The sequence below is a fragment of the Balaenoptera borealis genome (genome assembly GCF_965194805.1).
Source record: "Balaenoptera borealis genome assembly, chromosome: 12".
NCBI classification, from domain to species: domain Eukaryota; kingdom Metazoa; phylum Chordata; class Mammalia; order Artiodactyla; family Balaenopteridae; genus Balaenoptera; species Balaenoptera borealis.
In genome coordinates, this window is record NC_138869.1 from 42,333,425 (window position 1) to 42,355,576 (window position 22,152).

A 22,152-nucleotide genomic window follows, 5' to 3' on the forward strand; every position below is an offset into this window, starting at 1 on the left:
GTGGCTACAGTCACACTGAAGTGTAGCCACCTGCCTGTCCCTGCCCTCCTCAGGTTTGGAGGGGGACCTCTGGGTCAGAGACCTTTCTGAACATGTCTCAAGGCCCCTGCTGTCCTCAACTTTCTGTTTAGTCAAGCCCAAGGGGCCTCAGTTCTGGGCAGGGCTCTGGGCAATGTCTCAGAGAGGAAGAAGGGAGGGTATGCAGGGGGCTGCAGCCCACCTGGCTGTGTGGCCTCAGCAACACACACTGTCCCTGGGCCCTGGGCCTGGGAGGTCAGAAGTCACATTTCCTTCTGCACTAGACTCACTGGACACTCCTCCTGCTCCCAATGTGGAAGAATCCCTTAGGAGAAGAGCTCCTTAAGAAATCTGCCCCACTGTTCCAGAAGGCTGCCCCAGACCCAAGACTGCAGAGGTGCTGAGGGAAGAGGGGGAGACACAGAGGCCCCAACATGTAAGATGACTAGTCCAAGGGGGAAAACTAAAGTGATGAGTACTGGGCCTGAGTATGACTTGCGAGCTGAGTGCCCAGGGCCCTGCCACAAGTGAGGATCCAGGTCCAGACTACCATCACCTTGGCACATCTTAGCCTGGGTCTCTGCCCCCTGGAGAGAAGAATGCCGAGCAGTTCTTGGTATTTTTTCTTTCTACATTTTATTATTTCAAACCAGGTGAACAATTCCATAAAACATGTGAAAAAAGCAAGGAAGTGTTCAACGCTGAAGGACCCGGGCCTGGGGTGAGGGCATGAGGGGCATGGCCCCTCAGCAGGCAGCGGCGGTTCCTAGGTTAGCGCTAAGGAGCTACATTTAGGTTAATGGAGCCAGGGCCCAGGGCCGCTGGGGCGGGGCCCTCAGTGACGTTGGCAGTTGTCTGGAACAGCCCTTGAAACCCAATTCTGTAGAGGGCAGGGCAGGGGCGCCGCCCGCACAGGGGGCAACCAGCAGAGGGATGGGTGTAAACACGCAGACACACTCAAGGCACGGAATCACGGGAAGGGTGTTGGGTGGGTGCTGGTCAGGACCTGACAGTTTTAAATAGTTTTTTTTCTAAAAAGTGTTCTAGGTTTGCAGTTTTCTCTCTTTTTTTTTTTTTTCCCTTTGCCTTTCTTTTTTTTAAAAAAAAGCTACGAGAATGAGCCAGTGGACTGTGGTCTCCAGGAATGGTGGCGTCTCACGCTTCTTGTGCTTTTTCCTTTGGGGCCTCCGAGTGTCTTGGGGGCGGGGGGGCGGGGGGGTTGGTGGGGGCAGGAGGCTCCCTGTAAACATTTGGACTTGGGTTGGGCCATGGGCTGGTGCTGGGCGAAGCCAGGGGTCCCAGGCTGGAGAAGTGGGTGCCCCTCCAAACACAGGCCTTGGGAGACTCAGCATGTGCTCCCCTCCCCCATCACAGAACAAGACAACAGTTAAAACCAGAACAGATGCCAGGAGGGGGTACGGCGGCCATTCCCTGCACCTGGGATAAGGGCAGGCTTCAAACAGGGAGGCCTGTGGCAACCCTTCCCCCAAGTCTCTGGAGCTGAGGGAGGGGAGAGGGGGAGCCAAGAACAGAGAGAGGAGAGAAGGGGAAAAGCGGCCAGGGGGACAGGCGGGGAGCGTGGTCCTCTTGCCCCCATCTTCCTCAGGGGCTGGGGGGAGCAGAGTCGGCGGTGGCCCTGGAGGTGGGGGACAGTCAGGGCATGGGTCGGGAGGGAGGGAGGTAGCCAGTGTGTGTCTCTCCTCCCGCCTCCCTAGACAATGACCCTTCTCCTTTTTCCCCACCCACTCGTTACCAGGGACACAGTGGCCGCCCAGAAGCCAGTATGTGTTGCTGGGTTACGTGGGGGCGGGGAGTCTGTAGCACTGGCAGAATCCTCCCCACCTCTCCCAGGGCTGGTGGGGCCAGCCTCAGACCAGGGCCCTCAGATAGGTCCGAGGGGAATACAGCAGGGATGAGTGCAGAGCTGGTCATACTGAGTGGCGGGCAGCTGGGGCAGCTGGGCCCCCTCTGTCATCTAGATCCTTCAGGCTAGGCCAGTGGCCTGGTGGGTGAGAAGTGAGTTTTCTCCAAGGAAAATCGGGACAGCTCTCTAGTTCTGTCCTAGGACACAACCAGGCATTTCTGCTGTCTGGACCAATGGGCAGAACGGAGCCCAAGCTTACCTGTGCCACCTCCTCAGTGCCCTGCACTCCATCACCCTCCTGATTCAGCACCCTGTGCCTCCCTCCCCTTGCCCTCTGGTCTCCTAGTGGGTGTCCAAGTTCACCACCCCCACCTGGACCTTCCCCAGCCCCAACCGTGTCCCTTCTCTGGGCTCAGTGGCCCCACTTTGTTCCTCCCTGCCCGGCCCCCTCTGGCTCACCATCCTGCCAGGCCCCGCTGCCCCTCAGAAGAGGCCGCAGTCCTTCAGGTTGTTCTTGATGATGACATCGGTGACAGCATCGAACACGAACTGCACGTTCTTGGTGTCGGTGGCGCACGTGAAGTGCGTGTAGATCTCCTTGGTGTCCTTGCGCTTGTTCAGGTCCTCGAACTTGCTCTGGATGTAGCTGGCTGCCTCATCGTACTTGTTGGCCCCTGTGGGAGACAAAATGGTGAGGACTCGTGCTGCATGTGCGGCAGGCAGGCCTGTCCCACAGGTACAGCGAGGTACTATGCGTGTGAACTGACAAGCATATAACGTGTGACAATCGTGAGAGGGCACAGGCACGTCTGAGTGTGCAAAGAGGGGCACCTGATTGTGTGAAGGAGGATGCTCAGTGACGTACAGAGTACATGCCTGAGTGTGTTAAAAAGGGCCCTGGGGTGTACAGACACAAGTATCGATATATAAGCCTGTGAGGCACCAGCCCTTGAGTGTGTCCCACAGTTACCCTTCTGTCCAGCAGGGGGCGCCCGTGGGCCACCTGGTCACCACCAGCTCCTCCCCAGAGGCCCAGACCCCACACCTGTATACTCAGGGAAGCAGATGGTCAGGGGGCTGTGTGTGATCTTCTCCTCGAACAGGTCCTTCTTGTTGAGGAAGAGGATGATGGACGTGTCCGTGAACCACTTGTTGTTGCAGATACTGTCAAACAGCTTCATGCTCTCGTGCATGCGGTTCTGGGGGCAGGACAGCGCCTTCAGCACCAGCCCCTGCCCCCACCCCGGCCCCCGCCCTCCCCCAGTGGCCTCTGGGCCTCTCACCATCTCCTCGTCCTCGGCTAGCACCAGGTCATAGGCGCTTAAAGCTACGCAGAAGATGATGGCTGTGACGCCCTCAAAGCAGTGGATCCACTTCTTCCGCTCAGACCGCTGACCGCCCACATCAAACATCCTGCAGACACAGCACCTTAGCTCCAGAGAAGGGAGTTCTGGGAGAAGGTCCCTGCCCCATTTCACAGGTTGACCGACTGAGGACAGAGGCCTGCCCAGAGTATGGCAGCTGCCTCCATGGAATCATCCACACTGGCCCACCTAACCCCTGGGGTTCTAGGCCAGGGCATGTCTGGCCCAGCAGGGTCAGGCTGGTCAGCAGGGTAGGCTGCCTCCACATGGGGCAGGGTCAGCAGAGGCTGTGAGCTGCTGGCAACCACAAAGCCTTGAGAAACTTCAGAGTGGGGCTGCAGATCCTGGACCAGCCCTCTTTCCCAACAGCCATTGGCAGGCCCTGGAGTGAGGATCTCTACCCTGTCACCTGCAAGGCTGGCAGCTCCTGCCCCATTACCCTGCCCACATGCTCGCTCACTTGAAGTGTAGGTCTTTGAAGGTGAAGTGCGTCTCCACGATGCCCGTGGTCTTCACGCGAGTCCGCAGCACATCCTGCTGCGTGGGGATGTAGTCACTCTGTGCGATGCGCTCCAGGTCATTCAGGTAGCTGGGATCGGGGGTGGGGGATCAGTGGGGGCCACCGGGCCCCTTTCCCTCCCATCCCCTCATTTCCCAGGCATAGCCCTTGCCTCTTTAACACTTGCCTGCACTGCATTCGCTGCTCAGATGAGGAAACCTGCACTAGAACCCCTGCCTCCCGCCTGTGGAATGGGCCTGGGAGGAGGGGCAGCTCTGTGGCTAGCCAGCCAAGCCCCAGCACCCAGGTCTGAGGCAGGCCTGAGTCAGACAAGATCCAGGGTGGTGGAACTACAGGCAAGGGCGGTGGGAGGGGGCAAATTAGTCCTTCAGTGAGAGATTCAGGATGCTAATCGGCGTAATTACGGCACCCGCCACAGAGCAGCCTGGCGTGCCCTTCGATGCAGGGCTGGACAGGTTGGGGCCTGCCAGGCCCAGTGGGCTCTGTGCCCAGTAAAATTTGGGCTCCTCAGGGGGAAGGCATCAACACTCGCTTGGCAGGGGTCCCAGGGGCTCTTCATTTCCAGCTCTCTTAATTAGAATCCAAGCCGCCCCGGCCAAGCCCTGAGACCAGCTCTGCTGCCTGCCTCAATATCCTTGCTGCGTCCTGGGGGATGGGTCCAGGCCTCCCAGCCACTGCCCAGTACCAGTGTCTTGCTCTTGGGGCAGGGCTGCTGGGGCCAGCCCTTGGCTCCCACCAGCAGCTAGGCCAGAGGGAAATGACCTCAGAGATGCAGAGACAGAACAGAAAAACAGGAAGGGCTATGGGGGACCATGACGCATGTGCTGTGACCTGCAAACTGTACCCTGCCCCCTACTGAGAGCCTCCAGCCCAGAGGCCTCATGGTGGGTTCCACACTAGTTTTTCCCTTGTCCCCAACAGGTGGGCTCACCCCAGGGACCCACTGCCCCACAGCAGCCTTGGAGGATTGCTGTGAGGAGGGGCTGGAGTATGCCTGGTCCCTGGAGTGTTCCAATCTGCTCCCCACCTCTGGGTGATCTTGTCATGGCATAAACCTGCCTGGGAGGGCAGGGCCCACATTCACGGCTGAATCCCCACACCCAGAACGGTGCTGGGCACAAGGTGGGTACTTAATGTCTGGTGAATGAAGAATAGGGATGAGGATGATGGAGGAGTGGGAAGCAGCCGGAAGGTGGCCCTAACCCTGCCCTCCTTGAGTATCCTGGGCACTGAGATGGCAGTGGTTGATAGGACCCACCCCTCCTTGCCTCCAGGACCCAAAAGCTCTGCTGGCACTGAGCCTGTGACCTCTGGGGAGTTCCCCCGCAGTGTTTGGCTGTGACTCTGCAGCTCCTGCGGGGGGCGTGCACTCACAAGGGCATTCAGGCCCCTGCAGGGAGAGTGGGGCGGCTGTCCATGTGACGGGCAGGGCTCAGGCGCCATGGCCAGGCAAGACCAGCCTCCCACCCACTTTCACAGAGGTCCAGCCCCTCTCTGGGTGGGCTCAGGATGGGATGGGCAGTGGGACTGGGAAAGCTGTTCAGACAGAGGGACTGGCTTAAGCTGAGGTAGGAGAGGAGAGATGAGAGTACAGGGCCAGCAGCCTATCTGGGTGGCACCATCTGTTTGGATGTCCCTCCACAGCCCTGCACCAGGCCAAACCCAAGATCACCAAGACCTTGGCTGACAGTCAGCAGCTTCACGAACAGAGGCTGGCAGTATCTTTTTAAGGGTGCTCAGGCCCTCTGGTTCAGGCTATAGTCCAGGTTTCCCCACACTGCACCCCCAGCCCAGCCCCTTGGAGTACTCACTAGGCGGCAGAGTCGTTGAGCTGGTACTCGCGCGAGCGGCCAAAGCAGGCCTGCACACCATGGTCAGCCCAGAGCCTCCGGATGACACCGGACAGATCCTCAGGGAGCACGCCCTGCTCCTCAGCCGTGCACGACAGTGCAAACAGCTGCCTGGCGTCGTCCTGGGCACAGCAGTGAGTGGTCAGCTAGTCGCAGGAGCACACCCCCACCCCACCTGTCAGAGGCAGGGAGGCCTCCGGAATGAGGCCCATATTGGGGTGTTCTCAGCTTCCCCAGGACAAGACTTGCGCTGAAGCCTTATGGGAGGGAGGCAGGGTTGGGGAGTCCACATACCGCGCGGGAGGGGTCGGCAAAGTCAATCTGCAGATTGCCCATGGCTTTAACAATGGCCATGATGGACTGGATGGTGTTGCTGTAGACGACTGCCCGGTACTGCCGGCATTCCTCCTCTGAGTAGCCATCCTCATGGATGATCCTGGCAGCCAGGAGTCAGGAGTTAGGGTGTACAGGGCACAGGGACCTCACATGGCTGCCTGGGGCTGCTGGGGCCTGGAGAGACCTACTTCAGAAAGGAGGAAACTGGACTTCCCTGGTAGCGCAGTGGTTAAGAATCCGCCTGCCAATGCAGGGGACACGAGTTCAAGCCCTGGTCCGGGAAGATCCCACATGCCGCGGAGCAACTAAGCCCGTACGCCACAACTACTGAGCCTGCGTGCCGCAACTACTGAAGCCCGCATCGCCTAGAGCCTGTGCTCCGCAACAAGAGAAGCCACCGCGATGAGTAGCCCGCGCACCGCAATGAAGAGCGGCCCCCACTCGCTGCAACTAGAGAAAGCCCGTGTGCAGCAACGGAGACCCAATGCAGCCAAAAATAAAATATAATATTTTATATATATAATATAATATAATAAATTTAAAAAAAAAAAAGAAAGGAGGAAACTGCCTCTAAACCACTGGGACCTGAGGATGGATGCTGCCTCTGGGAAGGTCCTGGACCTGGCTGACACGGCTGGGCCTATACTTGGGCTGGGTATACTGGACCCAGTACAGGCCCAGAGGAAGAAGAGGGGAAATCAAGGTTTGGAGGCTGCCTCCCGCACACAGCACTTACTTCATCTGCTTGACAATGGTGCTCTTCCCTGACTCCCCAGCACCTGGAACAAAGGGCACAGTTGGTCAGGGGGCAGGCCCAGTGGGGTTACAGAGGTAAGCCAGCCACACGGCCTGGAGGCAGAACTCACCCTCCCCATCAATTGCACAGTGAGATGGAGGCAGTCGGGCCTGGTGGGCAGCAGAGCTACCAGGGGTGCAGCTGGCAGGGCCACAGGGGTGAAGGCAACCTCGGCCACCTGGACCCCATGGTGGACTCACTCCAGGCTTTCGCTTCCCACAAGGTCCATTGCCCACCATGGCTCCCCACTGCCCTGGTTGAATTCAGGGGCTTCGGCTGGAGACTTGAGGCTCAGGAGTCACCCTGCCATCCTCACACATGCAGGCTTGCCACTCTGCGGCTAACGCTCCCCAACATGGCGCCTAGGCACAGCTAGCAGAGGAGCCCTGCTCACTCCAGCAGGGCAGCAGCCCTCTCTCCCTCCACTCTGAGCCGCAGCTGCCAAGGGGCCTGGATCCGGGCACGGCGTCATACCCCTGCCTCCCAGACATGGCCCAAGGCCCAGCGCCCTGCTCACTGGGCCCAGGTCTGCTCTGAGCAGATAGAGACCAGGACTTGGGAAACATGCAGTGTCACTCACACAAACACACACACCCACACACACACCCCTACCTGTACTGACTCAAGATGCTTCCCTGGCAGAGCCCCATCCTGTATTTCTCTTTGGCCATTGCTGAGGGATTTGCTGGCACTCTCTTGTGACTGTCATAGCAGCCCCAGAGATAGGTACTGTTTCTCCCATTTTACAGACAAGGACACTGAGGCTCAGAAAATTAAAGTCTTGGCCCAAGATCATGTAGCCAGGATTCAGAAAGGCAGGGAGACATGTACGACGATGATGCCTGGCCTGCCCAGCCCTTCTCAAAATGTGGCTCAGATGCTGCAGGACGATGCCTCGGGAGGGTGTTTTTTTTTTTTTTTTTGTCTTTTTAAAAGCAGATTCCCAGGCCCCATCCCAGGCACACAGCCAGATCTCGAGGGGTGCAGCCCAGAAATCTGCATTCCCCAGGGAGTCTGCAGGGAAGTGTGAGACCAGAAAGGCCACTCAACTCCTGGCTGGGGGATGGAGGGGTTGGAGGCAGGGTCTCACCTCTTCCCTTTGCGGCTCGCTCCCTGTCCTGAGCTCCAAGTAGAGTGCACCTCAGCTGGGCCTGGCTTTCCCTCCCAGCCTTTGCCCAGACTGTTTGCTCTGCCCCATCACCGCCAGGCATCTCCTCTTGCCAACTCCAGGCCTTTGCCCATGCAGTTCTCTTTGCTGGGCACACCTGCCCCATGCTCCACCTACGTGTGTCCCAACCCTCCTGATCACTGTGGCGGGTCTGTCCCTCTGAGCAGCTCAGCAGGGTGTGTGGTGGGGTCTGTGGGGAAGTCACACTTGAGGACTCTGGCCCCCATATCCCTCAGGGTTGGTTAAGACAACCTCAGAGGATGAAGGTGCTAACACACAAACTACCATGAGCAGCAAGCAATAACATCAGCAATGATGATCACGGCCGAGCTGTGAATGGTGCTCCCTACGTGTCAGATGCTATTCTATGCCTATCACGCCCACTAAGTAACCTCACAACAAGCCCCGGGGGTAGCTCTACTCTCACCACCACCTCGAAAATGAGGAAACTGAGGGACTTCCCTGGTAGGCCAGTGGTTAAGACCCGCGCTTCCAATGTAGGGGCACAGGTTCGATCCCTGGTCGGAGAACTAAGATCCCGCAAGCCGCAGGGCATGGCCAAAAAGTAAAATTAAAAAATTAAAAAAAAAAAAAAAAAGGAAACTGAGAGAGGCTGCTGTCACACGGTTATAGCCCCTCTGCAGGTGGCCCACCCTGCAATGTTGCATGCCTGGTACTGTGGCTGGGCCACACAGTCCTTGCCACTGGGTTTATTTCCCAGGCAGACACAGGTCTGAGTCTCTGCAGTGCCCTCCGAGAAGCAGCAGACCCTGCTGAGGCCCTGCCTGCATCCCCCCTACCTCCCACCCCAGATCCACATTGACCAGGAGGAACCTGAGGTGCAGCTGCGGCCCTCACAGCTGTGAGCCTGGGCATGTCCACAACCCAGGGGCCTCCCTGAGGAGGCCTCACAAACACCACCAGCTGCCTGGAATCACTGGGCTTGACTGTCCCAGGCCTGCTTCCCAGGATAGGGGAGCACTGGGGGTGGCACAAATGGGAAGGCTCTGGGCAGGCTGGGGCACGAGCCCCTCTATCGGTCCGGCCCCTGGGCACTAGTGGCCCCAGTCCCAGTGCATTCCCCTGGGTGTGGGCTCTGGTCAATGGCAACATCCCTCCCTTTCCCTTGGGCTGTGCATGGCAGGGGAACAGCTAGGACCCCTCACACTAACACTTCCCACCTGCAGAGTGCGGACATGGGGAGAGGGCCTGGGAAGGCCTGATGGTGATGCCTAATCACTGAGGCCCTTTTCCCAGGGCCCAGAATATCCACGGGGCAGGGAGGACAGCACTGGACTGGCTAACCACGAGGGCCAGGTGACCGCCTGGCTGTCCTTCCCACCTAGTCACTTGCTCCCACAGAGCAGGAGGGAGGGAACACATCCTGGAGCAAAGGAAGACCCCGGAGCCACAAATCTCAGCCAGGACTGGGGGCCCAGTGCAAGAGTGGAGGCCAAGGATACAAAGTGATGGGTCATATCGATCATGCCGTCCCCAGCCAGGCGAACTGAGATTCAGAGCGGGTAGATCTCCAGGGCGTAGGGGACCACAGGTGAGGGTGATTTTGGGACCACCGTCCACGTGAGGCACCAGTCTCCTTGTCTGGCCCTTTGATTACTCTCTTGGTAAAGGGTGTGGGCCACTCCATGACCCTGCCCAGAGATGGGGATGACAGCACAAACTTGCTTTGCATCTGATTTTCCTAGCCGCGGCAGACCTGGCAGACACTGAGGTTCCCTTCCCTGTCCCCTTCGAGCCTCAGTCTCCCTTCCTCTCCCTTTAAAGAGTCAGGAGGACATTCTCTGCCCCCAGCAGGGGTCATTGCAGAACAACTCCCATTTGACAGGTGGACAAACCGAGGTCATGGAGCCCCCATCCCTGGACTCAAAGCAGTCCCGTTGTCCTTCCAGCAGCTGTGACTCAAGAGGGAAGGAGTTAATTGGCAGGACAAGGGTGTGGTGCTGGCAGCCAAGCAGAAAGCAGGGGAGAACACCAGGACAGAATCAGAGGCGTGGCCCAGGGGCAGCTACAGCAAGCAGATCAGGGGACAGAGGTGGGTGGGGCCACAGCATGATATCCAGGTGGACACTCTGGTTCTCGGGCAGCCCACAAGCTAGATGCCCCAGGAACTCCTTTTCCATCGGGGCCTGATGATGTCCCCCTGTTAGATAGGCTGGTACCTGGAGCAGAGTTTGCTTGTACCTTGCTAATCCTAGGCACCCAGTTCTCCCCACCCAGCCCTGCACCTTCCCTTCAGAGAAGGGGTCTTCACTAGCTGGATCCGGATTGCTGCAAAGGTGCTGGGTGGGGGGAACTCAGCCAGTAGAAGGTGCCAGGAGTCTCCTACCCACAGCGGGCCCACCAGGCGTTCCTTCTCCAGCTGAGACCAGAGGGACCCACAGAGGATCCCTGGGGTGCCCTCAGTGTTCCCACTGGGCCATACCTCTTCCCACCAAGGAAGAAGCCTCTGCAGCCCTTGCCCCGGGGCGCAGCTGCTGGGCCCCCAGCGGGCAGGCAGTAATTGCCGAGATGTGCTGGGCGACAGCGGCTGCTCTGCATTAGAACATCTGCTTCCACTCTGGGAGCGCTGGGCCCCAACAGAGGAGGGAACAGATGGGGGAAGGGAGAAAGAACGGCTCCACCTGCCTGAACAAGGCCAGCAGGGCCTCTGCAGCAGAGACAGGGCCACTGGTCCAATGGCTTGATGCTGATCCCAAGCCCCAACATCAGGTCTCTGCTGTGGTCTATCTTGAACCCTCTACCTCCCAGACAAGCCTTTGTCCTGCAGGGAGGCCCTGACATGCCACTTCCCTCTCTGGCCCCACTTTCCCTTCTGCAGAAGCTGTGAAGCCTCGAGTGACCAGCAGGCCCATCTCTCACTTTCAGATCCTCTCCCAGAGGGAGGTCCAGACCTGCCAGAGCCCTGGTGTCCACCCCAATTCTCCCTGAGATCTCCAAGAGCTGCAGCCCTATCCTGCCCTTCCTCTGGCACCTCATCTGTGAAACAGGATACCACCATTATCTCGTCCGAGGAGACGGGTGAGTGCCCGGCACACGGTGAGCATTCAGATCAAAGTTATTATCACTATTTCTTTTACCCTTTGGAAGATGACAGATTTCCCCAAACCTCTCATTTCCTACAACCCACAGTGACCACGCTGCATAGGTCACTACAACCGCAGCCTGCAGAGGGGCCTGCTGTGACCATCTCATTTTGAAGGCGAGTTTCTGAGGCTTTCAGACAAAGCACAGCACAGGGCAATGACCAGTGGCTAAGAGGCTGACTCAGCAGCGGTGGTTCCCTGGCGGGACTTGTGTAACCTGGGACCAGAGTCAGAGCCACTCACTCCTTTGCTGGCTTTTTGCTCTTAGTTGTCACTTCCCTTCACAACCCGGCACTTCTCCACAGCGGGGTACTCCTTCCCGCCCAGCAGCCTCACGGCAGACACTGCTCACTGGCTCTCCTCACCCAGAAGGCTGGGCAGGCTGGGTAACAGGCCTCCCTGCAGAGGCTTTTGTGCTGGTGGGCTCCCCTGGAACATGTGGGGCTTGGGAGAGCAGCCAACTGACGTGGCAGGCCTGAGGGCAGAGATTCTCAGAAGCGGCAGTGGCTGGGACCACAGGGTAGACTTGGGCAGCAGCCCAGCTCAAACCCACAGCACGGGCCCGCCCCCTCGCCCCCACCGCCCCCCTCCCAACCCCCTCCACTGGCCTACCCTGGGGGGAGGGCACTGGGGGAAGGTAGGGGTGAGCCCTGGGAAGCCCACCCCTAAGGCAGCCCTGGCAGCACCTCCCACGGTCATCCCAGTTAGGTGCCACGTCTCCAGCGCAGCCTGCGGTTCTGGGGCCCCATAGCTCCCGCCCCTCCCCTGCAGCCTTAGGGTCCCGCCCCGCCACCACCAGGGGGAGCCCGTCAGCCAGAGGCCCGGTGGAGGAGGTGGGGGCTGGGCGGCGCAGAGGAGCGTTGGTTTCTGGAAAGCAGCCGCGGCTAGGGGCAGCTGGGGGAGGTGCCGCAGCCACGGCCCCCTCCGGAGCCTGGGAAGCCCTCGGCCCGCAGAGACGCGGCACGCCAGGGAACAATGGAGACGGCAGGGAGGGGGAGAAGGCCCCGCCAGACAAAGGCCCTCCAAGCCCCGCCCCTGGCGTCTCTTCCTTCCTCCAGGTGCTGCTCTTTGGCCCCCTCACTCCCGCCAAGGAGGCTCAGCTGGGGTCTGGCACTGTGAGGGGCTGGGCAGTGGGTCTTGGATGGACCCTGTGACACCCCCACCCACGTGCGTGGCCTTGGCTTCCTCCAGGTGCCCCAACAAACCCGGAACCTCCCTCCCTCCAGTCTCTGCCACTTGGGAAGCCTCCAGCGGCTTCCACGCCTTCATGATGCCCATCAGGGAAGCACCAACAACCAGGGCCTGGCCTGCTACTGCCAAGTCAGAGCTCTCTGTGCAAGGGAAACAGGCCTCGGGTTCTGCCAGACATGGAGAGGGCTTTCCAGGGCAGGGCTGTGTCTCCCTCAGTGGGGCCCTGCCCACTGTACAGAGGGAAACTGAGGCACCGTGTAAGGAAGGCCACCCTGGAGGAGAGGAGGCCCTGAGACCTGTGCACTGTTGGCCACTCAGGCTACAGTCTCACCCTCCACAGGAGCCAGGCGGTGCTGGACAGGGCCCAGGTCATACAAGGAGCCAGGCCACTGGCACACCCCTCTTCTTGAGGCTTCTTCATTTAAGGAATCGCTTTGCTGTTTTCAAAGAATCTGAATAACCCCTACCTTTCTTCCTGATTCACTGTGGTAGACCCTGGGTGAGATGCCCATGCCTGGGCCTCAGTGTCCCCATCTATGAAATGTACCCCTCAGGGGAGTGTGCCAAGCCCAACGCCTGCCCTGAGCAGCCTCCCTTGGGTCCTCACACCCACCCCAAACTGTCCAGCCCAAGCGGGCAGTTTGCCTATGTGCTCACAAGCCATGGACCATGCTGAGAATCAAGACATCACAGGTCCCAGCACTGGGCACAGAGAGAGGAGAGGACAGCCTGAGGTCACACAGTGAGGAAGACGGGGGAGTGGGCGCTCTGGGCCCCGAAGTCTTAACTGGCCATGAGGATGCATGTTCTCAGCTTTGTGTGTGGCCTCACGGCCCACTGACACCTTGATGCTTCTGCTGCTTCTGCTCTAGCTCTCCTAAGTCTTTTTAGGCTCCTCAGTTCCCTAGGGCCTGGCCTGACAACCCAGAGCAAAACCCTGGGAACCTCCGTGGGGGAAGGCAAGGCAAGAAAACTTGGATTTTGGAGGCCAAGTAGCATGAGGACCGGCCTCACCACGTCTCATGCTGTAGCCAGCCCACACCACAGACATATCAGTCGCCACACAGTACCGTACACGGGCTTTGCTCTTAGTGGGGACCCTCTGCTGAAACACTCTTCCCTGCTCCTCATCTGGACAACTCCCAGTCTTCAGACCAGGCTCAGGGGCCCCCATGCTGGACTCTGACAGCCTCTGAGCTTTCCTCAGGCCTGGTCTCAGTCCAAGCCTGGGGGTTGTGGGAAGCACAAGCGTAATGTTAGGGGAAGAGCGAAGCGCTAAGCTGCCTGACTGTGATCTAAGTATTCCTGTGAGGGGACACGGGCCAGATATATTAGGACGAGGTCACCCCATGGCCACACAGCAGATTTCTGGCTTTAAGCAGGAGAAAGATTCACGCACAGAGTCTTGGGTCCCATCCTCCTGGGCAGATGGTCCCCTTTCAATCTCCTAAAAGAAGAATTGAGGTCCCCCCTCCAGGCATATGCAGAACACACGAGCACCCAGAGCATCTGCCTGTCATCCTGACTGAGCAGTTCTTGCCAACTGGGCACAGGCTCCTGAGGGGTGACAATAGTTGGGGGCAGGTGCTCAGGGTCACTACCTGGGTCGCATTTTGGTGTCTCCACTTATTGGGTAAGTCACATGATGTCCCAGACCCTCCGTTTCTGCATCAGTGAAATGGATGTAATGTCAGTCCCAGCCTTGCAGGGTTAAATACGATGAGACCAGCCCTACACGATAGTCATCAATCAGAGGCAGCTGCTGTTATCACCAGAGGGGAAACTGAGGCCCAGTGAAGGCACCCCCAGGCCCAGTGAGTAGTGGGGTGGGGGGAATCCTTAGGCTGGATCAAGGGCCCCTCTGTCTACCCCCAGGCAGGGGAAACCCAGAGTGAGCTAATCCCCGGGCTGCTGCTCCATTTCCGGGTATTCATCTGGGCCTGCAGCCGGCCTTCCGGCTTTGGAGGGCAATGGCTGCTCGGGAACACAGGAGCAGCCCTCTGCTTTCCTGCTAGCCCCCCTGCCGGCATCCCTCTCCCATCCACCACTTCCTGTGGTCAAAGGAGGGGCCTGGAATCCTTCTCAGAGGCGCCACCTTCTCTGAGATCTTGGGCCCAGTGGTTGCTGGGACAGGACGAGGGACAGAGCTGTCTAGATTGACTCCAACCCAGTGACTACCAGTAGCGTCGACCATAGGGATATGCAGATGAGCCTGCACAGGTGGGGCTCACCTTCTAAATCCCCCAGTTGACCTGGCTCACACTCCGCACCCCAGTGCAGAGTGTGAGCGGCTCTCTAGCCTCTTCCCCTTTTGGGCTCCTCCTCCTCCAGCTGCTTCCTCCTTTTCCTCTGGTGTGGACACCACTTCCCTGAAAGGCCCAGCCCTGCCATGCAGACTTCACTGCCCCTCCTCCAGCCTGGGGCACAGTAGGTGCTGCCATCAACACCCCCTCTGGATATTCTGAGGCTGTAGCAGCCTTGGCACCCCGGAATCCTCCGAGCCATAAGGACACCTTCTCAACAAGCCTTATATGATCCCACCTCTAGGCTTTGGCTCAAACTGGCCTGGCATTTACTGCCAAACCTTGGAAGTGTACCCAGAAGGCCAACACTGAAGGTCCAGCCCAGTTTAGGGAATGTGTGGTTATTCCAGGGAGATTATTCCTCCAACCACCAAGATGATCATAGCCCCAAAAGCAGCATCGGGGTGAGGGTGGAGTGTTTGGGGTTTAGTAAGAACAAGAGCTACAGGCTAGAGAGGCTGGGTGGGGCTGGGCAGAGGGGGCCCCACCCTGCACCTGTGGCTGAGGGAGGGGCTGCCTGAGAGCAGCAGGTAGTAGGGCCACCATCAAAGGGCCTAGTCCTTGCCCTCCCCAGGGCATTCTTAGGCAGGCCCATCAGCTGTGGCCTGGCCAGAACGTGTTAACTCCTTTCCCTCACTGAACTTTTAGGTTAGGACTCCTGCCCTGAGATACTGGGAAGGTGAGACAGAAGCTGGCCTGCACCCTGCCCCCATCCTACTGGGGAGACAGCACTTAGGCTCTGGGTCGGACTGTCTCGTCCTCTGCTGGGGATGTGGTGAGGCAAGTCCCTGGTCCCTCAGAGGCTAAGGGCTTATGTGGACAAAGCTTCCTCCATCCTGTTCCTGCCAAAAGAATGGGTGGCTTCTAGTGATAGAGACCGAGAGAGACACATCTAGGGACTTAGATCGAGCGCAGGGTGTACAGGACCAGTGTGCCTGCCTCTGGCCCAAGCTGTCCCAACTGCCAGTCCCTGCTCTGCTGGAGCCTAGGGACCTCACTGGGATCCCATCAGGCCCCACCCCCAGTGCTACCTGCTGTCACTTGCTGGGCAACTGGGCAACGTTTGCAGGCCTGGGTATCGATGATGCTACCCAGGGTATCGATGATGCTACCCAGGGATCCTGCAGCTCAGGCCAGCCCAGGGCCAACCCTGGGCCAACCCAAAGAGGTCCTTGACCATGCCAGTCCCCATCTGGCAGCCTAGGCTCCAACTCAAGCACAGTGGGTGGCTTAACGCTGCCTCAGGGCCTGGCATGGAAGCCTGAGCTCCCCAACTGGCTTGACTTCCACCTCCGGCCACAGTGGCAGGCATTCCCTCTGTCCTTACCACCCGCTCTGACCTCTGTCTGGGGTTCTCCAACCCCCAACCCTCCTGGGATACCCTCAGCTGAGCTCCAGTGTCACTTCATTTGCAAAACTGCCCTTATTCACCCAGTCTCCCAGCTCAGGGGTATCACTTGAAGGACCCAGTTTCACTCCTATCCTAGAGGTACAACTTTTCATGTTGGCTGCACCAACACTGGAGTCATGGGCAGGGGCTGAGCCCAGGAGGCCTGAGCAGGACCCAGGCAGAGGGGGTCAGAAATGGCTTAGACCCCTACTCACTCCCTAACTTGGGAGCCCCAGCACTGCACTACCGACTCAGGAAGACAAAGCCTGGCTTAGCCTGGGGGAGGGGTGGGAAGAAGAGACTCAGAGGCCCAAGCTGCCCCGCCCCCCATTCAAGTGCTAATGAGCTCCAGCCCAACGGCGGGATAGCGGGATAGCGGGATGGTGGGATGGTGAAGGCTATGGGGAGAATAGGGAGGCTGGAGGCTGGCCTGGGTACCAGCCCACGTGGTACCCAGGGTCCTGCCACACCCCCAACCCTAGACCCCCAGGAAGGTGGCTCAGTCCCCAGAGGTTGGGCCTAAGGTCCCCAGGACAGTGTGTCACTCCAGATGGCACCCAATGTCTGCAAGCCTCAGTCTCCCACTTGCTGTGAGCAGCTGCCTAAGGGAAAGGGAGGGGGTTCCCAGGGGCTCCATATTGTGGCCAGGCAGCCTCCAGGCTGGGGAGATCCCTCCCCACCAAACTCTCAGCTCTGCGTGAGTCAGCAGAGGGTCCCCCACCTGTTTTCACACCCCCAGACTTTGGTGTACTGTCCCCACAACACCTGTGGCTATAGGCAGGCACCACGTCCCAGGTTATGGATGGAGAGCAGGTCACCTACTAGGATTTCACCTGTCACTGGGTTTCTCAGCCAGTACACTAGGTGGAGCTGGGATTTGAACCTAGGTCTGTGTGACCCCAAGAGCCAGTCTAAGGAGGGTGAGCCCTCCTCGCCACAGGCCAGGAAACACCCACCCAAAGGCTTGGGAACCGAGTTGGTCCCTCTGCCCCCAATGCCTGAGCCTGGCAAATGTTGCTAATTTTTCAAGGCTACCCAGAGGACCCCTTCTCCAGGAAGCAACCCCCCTGCACTCATAGGCATCATTAGCCTCTACCCATTACCCAGCCAGCCAGGATCCTGGGCTAGCCCTTCCCACTAACTCCAGCTACACCAAGCTCCAAGCAGCAGCCCCAGAATTATTTATCCCTGTTCACGGATGTTCGCAATAGTTTCACTCTTTTCATACACACTGAACAGGCACCTACAGTGTGCCAGGCCCCTTGTGAGAGACACAGACAGGACAAAGGTCACAAAACTCCCCTCCTTTTCATTTGATAAACCTAATTGAGCCCCTGTATGTGCAGTCTCCGCACTGGCCAGGCCAAGAACTCCTGCAGCATTACTCTGGTCTGAGCCACATGACTATGGGGCAGCTCCAGCCCTAAGAGCTAGACAGGCTCTATTGGAGTGGCAGAGATGGCGGGCCTGCAACAGTCCCCAAACAGCCTGAGCTGAAAGGAAGAATGTAAAGCCAGTCTCCCATATGAACAGTTGAAGTCCCTACTGTGTGCTGCGTCCTGTGACAGGCTGCACACTCGTCAGCAAGAGATCTGCATGGAGTGGGATAAGGGCTGTCTCCGAGGTGCCAGCATAGCCTGATGAGACCAGGAGGAAACAGCCTGAAGAACTTTTCCCTCAGTCTCCCCCCCACCCAGTCCTGGTCATTGGCCCTACACTGAGCCCTTGCCACCTGCCCATGATATGGCAGGCGATGGCTCAGTGACCGCCATCTTGCTCCTCCATCTACCCATCCCCAAGACCAAGTTCACACCAGTAGCACTTCTTTCATTCAACAAACAGACAAGAAGCACCCAACAGGTACCAGGCTCCATGCTGGCACAGAAGGCTCAGAAATGAACACGACGCAGCCCTGCCCCTGTCGCAAGGGAGGGCAGCTGTGACACGGACAAATACCACGCTCTGATGGGGGTAGCGCTGGGGGTGGTGGTGGCGGGGGGCAGAGGAGCCTTGGAGAAGGGGGTCTGTCAAAGAAGGATCCTGGGAGGCGATCCCTGAGCAGAGTCTTGAAGAACAATCAAGTAGGAGTGAAAAGGTGGAAAAGTACATCAAGTGAAGGGAACAGATACAAAGTCCCAGGGGCAAGAGAGAACTGCTGTATTTATACCCTGAAGCCTTCCTGGGGCCAGCGATGGGCACTGTCTCTCCTTTCTCTGTAGACTGCCCACACGAGCCCAAACAAATCAGAGTCACTCCCTAAACACACACACTCTGGTTTACTTTCCCCTAAGTGCCCAGCCTGAGTCCCCAAATTCTACCTGGGGATAGCTGGTCAGTCAAGTTGAACTGGGTAGAGGCGGGGGTATCGCTGAAGTAGGGGTGGTATCAGCAACTCTGCTCCCCCTACCAAGCTGCCAGAAAAAACCCTCTCACCAGTTAGTGTGTACCACATCTGCCTTTGCCTTGGTGACGGTGACAGTGACTATGCCTGCTTGCTGGCGGGGCAACCCAGGACGGGAAGGAGCCAGTATGCGGGTGGGGCAGCAGGCGTGGTTCTGGCTGGGAGGCAAGGCTGGCAATTGCCCAGCCTGAGTTCCGTTGCCTGGACAGAGTCTTTCCGCTACGTGGGACAGGCACCCAGCTCTCTGAAGCTGCCTCAGCTAGGCTCCCATCACCTCCTTGTACCTGGATAGGAAAGGGATGGCCAGCCAGGATCCTCCTCCAGGCAGTCCTGGCAGATTGAGTCCTCAATTTCAGGCAAAGTTTGGTCTCCCAGCCCCTTACAGTGCATCCTCTGCAGGGTTTTAGCCCCCACTTCCCACTCCCAACAGGAACCTCCACGAGGTCCCTGGTCCCCCCATCCTGGGCACAGCACTCCTCTGGCCCAAACCCAGGAAGCCCATTTCACAGAGGAAGCAAAGGCCAGAAGGGCAGAATGCTGAGATGGACTCCCCAGTCTAGAAAATGCTGAGCATTTCTAGGGGACCCTGCACCCCTGGTTGCTGCCGGCCCAGCATGGGAGGGGTGGCCAGGCCTAAAACCTGAGTGGGGCTCCAAGGAGCAAGTCTGGTGGGATGGGGTCAGGACACAGAACAGGCCAGGAGCCCCATGGCCCAGTCCCACATCTTCTCGGGCACTGCCATAACTGCAATCGGCCTGGGAAGGGGCTGGCTAGAGACCCCCTGGCCGGGCACTGGGAGGCAGCAGTACCGAAAGCACCCTCCCCAGGCCCAGCGGGCAGCAGCGATGGGCATTCCGCCGCGTCGACGACACCCACTCGCTGCCGCTGCCGCACTCGCAGCAAAGACAGGAAGAGGCAAGCGCCCAACGCAAAACAGCCCAGGAGGCTGGGCCGCCGCCCCTTCCCGCCCCTTCTCTTCCTCCCCGCAGTGGCAGAGGAGCGGATGCCATTTTGAAACCTCCGGGGCTGTGCCCCTGAGGCCAGGCCCCCAGGGACAGTCAACAGATGGGCCCGGGATGGAAGACACGCTGTCCCTCGGCCAAACGCTCAGCATGAAAAGCCCCTATTTTCACAGCCTGGGGACCCCACGCGGCTCTGGGGCTGAGGGGCCACACCCCCCCCACATACAGGTCCAGCCTCCAACGCTGCCGCGAGGGCCTCCCTCACCCCCATGCCTGAAACCCCCCCAAATCAGGCCGCCACTGGGCACCACACCTGCTCCCAGGGGGAGGCTGGACAGGGACAACTACCAGGCCTGCAGCCTTTGCACAAATCCATTTCAGAAGTCCACCCCCAGCAGGCCCCCAACTACTCAACCAGCAGGTCCACCACTCCCCCCTCACAGGGCCTCAAGATCCGACAGGCCCACCCACCCCCGGAGGCCACGTCCCAGGCCTTTGGGCCCAGAAAGGGTGCAGGAAGACTAGCACCCATCAGCAAATCTCCTTGGCCCGCCCGCCGGGGGCAGCAATATGTCGGCTGTCTCACCACTTCCACTTCCCCCCACCCCTCAAGCAGCCACCATCTTCCCTGGCCTTGGAGGCAACGCAACCCAAACTCCTCCACACTCCCTCCTACTCCCAGACGCCCCCCTCACTGGCCCAGACAGGGTTTAGAAACTGGGAAACAGATAGCCAGCAGAACTCCCTGGGAAGCTTGAGGCCAGGTCCCCTCCCCCAACATGACCAGTGGAGCCTCAGTCCAGCCCCTTAGAGGTCTGGGACCAGTCCTCTCAGCCCGGCCCACCTGGTGTAGGAGGGGTGGGGGAACCTGGAGAAGGCCAGAGTGTGGGAGAGGACTTAAGAGCAAGGGAGCAGAGGGTTTGAGGAGAGATGTGTGCAGAGAGGGAGCTACTGGGCCAGATGCAGGGAGCAGGGGTCTCTAAAGGTTTGGGGGTTCTGGCTGGAGAGAGAGATTATAAGCAGTCATCCCACTTGAGAGGTCCCTTGGGGTCAAGGTGCACAGATGGAGGATATAAGGTCCAGAGTAGGGATGGGGCACAGAGGGGGAAGGAGGGAGTGAGTGGGGGCTTGGGAGGGGCCCTGGAGATACTCATGCCCAATAGGAATAGGGGTAGCAGGTGAGGGAACAGGTGGTGCCTGAAGGTGGGGGCCGAGTGGGATTCTGGGGGGTTGGGTAAAGTCTAGGGAAGTATGGAAGGACAGGCAGGGGCTCTGAGGATCTGTGAGGTTGGTCAGCAAGGGTGGATGGTGAAGCAGAGTTCTGGGCAGCGGGTGTTGGGGCACTGGTGGCTGTATTTGGGGGTTTGGGGTCTGGGATGAGTTGAGGATGTGATCTAAGAGTCTGGGCTATGGATCACAGGTCTAGGCCAACCCAGAGTTTTGATCCATTATTTGTATGTCCTTGCCAGGCGGGTTTGGGGGGATTCAAGTCCAGGTGTGGGGGTCCAGGCCGAGTCTGAGAGTTCGAAGCCCTAGTGCTCAGGTCAAAGTCGGGGATTTGGGCGGGGAATCGGGGGTCCCAGCGCAGGGTGCGGCCTCACCCAACAGCAGCAACTTCACCTCCCGCGCCGCCTTCTCGCCGTCTTCCCGCAGGTTCTTGTCGATCATCTTGGAGCGCTCGGCCGCCGCCTTGTCCTCGGCGCTCACGGTGCAGCCCATCCCGCCGTCCGCCGGCCCGGCCGCTGCCCGGCCCCCACACGGCCCCGGCCCGGCTCGGCCCCGCCCGACCCACTCCGCTCCCGCCGCCGGCCCTCTACGGGTAGCTCCCAGGTCGACAGTTCCGAGCGTCTGCGGGCGGTGCCTTCCAGGCCGCCGCGCACCGACCGCAGGGCGGGCAGGGGGTGGGGCCGGAGCGAGTCAGGCCCGGGACTGGGCCGGGGCGGGGTCGGAGGTGGGGGCCATAGGAGATTCGGGGCCGGTGATTGGCGAAGGCGAAGTTAGGGCGGAGCGAAGGCGAAGTTAGGTGCGGCCCAAGCTCGGCTCGGGCTGGAGGCGGAGCCACGCCAAGGGATAGCGGTAGGGGTAGAGCCTAGCCCAGAAGGATTGAGCGCAGGACGGGCTGTAGGCGGGGCCGGGCTCCGATTGGGTGCAGGGCGTCTGGAGCTCCGCGGCCCGACGGCGGGGGCGGGCTGATCTCGTAGCCTGAGGATGGGGATCCTGTGCACCTCAGGGGCCGAGCAGGAACCAGTCCTCTGAGTTGGGCGAGCAGAGCAGAGGGGGCGTGTCTTCGTCACTTGTTAAAGTTAATGAACCCAATAAACTTGTTTCAGGATCCACAGAGCCCCGGAGACTCTCTGGACTGCGGCTTTCTTAGTCTTAAAGCAGGGTTGGCCCCTTCTTTCTCTAGGTTGCAGTTAAAAAAAAGGTTTACTGCCACCTCAACACCTTTGCCCAGGCTGTCTCCCTCAGCTGGGGTACCTTCTCTAATCATCCAAGCCTTATCCATCCTTCTCTGATCTTCTAGGAGGTATTCTCCTGCAGGTAGTCATCCTGGACTCCATCATGGGACCCAGCAACCATGACCCAAGGGAGAGAAAGAGAGAGAGAGAGAGGTGCCCCCTGACTTCTGGGAACATAAGTGGCCATGATCTTATGGCCTGTCACCCCTGGACAGTGGCTGCAACCCCATGGCTGGACAAAGGTGGGGTGGAGGCAGCAGCATTTTTAGGGGGACATTTCAGTCTTTCTGATCCTGTTCTCCAGGAGGAGGCCACAGCCCTGACCTCCGATGGACATTTAAAAAGTCTGCCAAGGGTTACCCAGGAAGGTGTCCTGTGTGGCCCTAGTGCCATGAGCTGGGGAGGCCCCAGTCGAAAGACAAGGAA

At 59.2% G+C, this 22,152-nt stretch overlaps 1 protein-coding gene across 1 annotated transcript; it reads right to left on the reverse strand.

The window, feature by feature from the left end:
* Positions 1-628: 628 nt before the first annotated feature.
* GNAI2 (G protein subunit alpha i2) lies at positions 629-21,127 on the reverse strand. The gene is made up of 9 exons (XM_082346768.1): positions 20,869-21,127; positions 6,689-6,731; positions 5,911-6,052; positions 5,578-5,738; positions 3,707-3,835; positions 3,166-3,295; positions 2,928-3,081; positions 2,342-2,556; positions 629-1,654 (listed from the first exon to the last, which is right to left on the reverse strand). Exons 1-8 carry the CDS (start codon positions 20,984-20,986, stop codon positions 2,366-2,368), a joined length of 1,068 nt encoding a protein of 355 aa, XP_082202894.1. The 5' UTR covers positions 20,987-21,127; the 3' UTR covers positions 629-1,654; positions 2,342-2,365.
* Positions 21,128-22,152: the final 1,025 nt, after the last annotated feature.

Bases quoted from the DNA above. Each gene is read 5' to 3' on its own strand.
- GNAI2 (XM_082346768.1), bottom strand. From the start codon at position 20,986: ATGGGCTGCACCGTGAGCGCCGAGGACAAGGCGGCGGCCGAGCGCTCC. The intron at 5,739-5,910 runs GTATGTGGACTC...TGCTGTGCCCAG, and splicing joins TTGCCGACCCCTCCCGCGCG to GACGACGCCAGGCAGCTGTT. The intron at 2,557-2,927 runs GTGTGGGGTCTG...TGTCTCCCACAG, and splicing joins CTGCTTCCCTGAGTATACAG to GGGCCAACAAGTACGATGAG.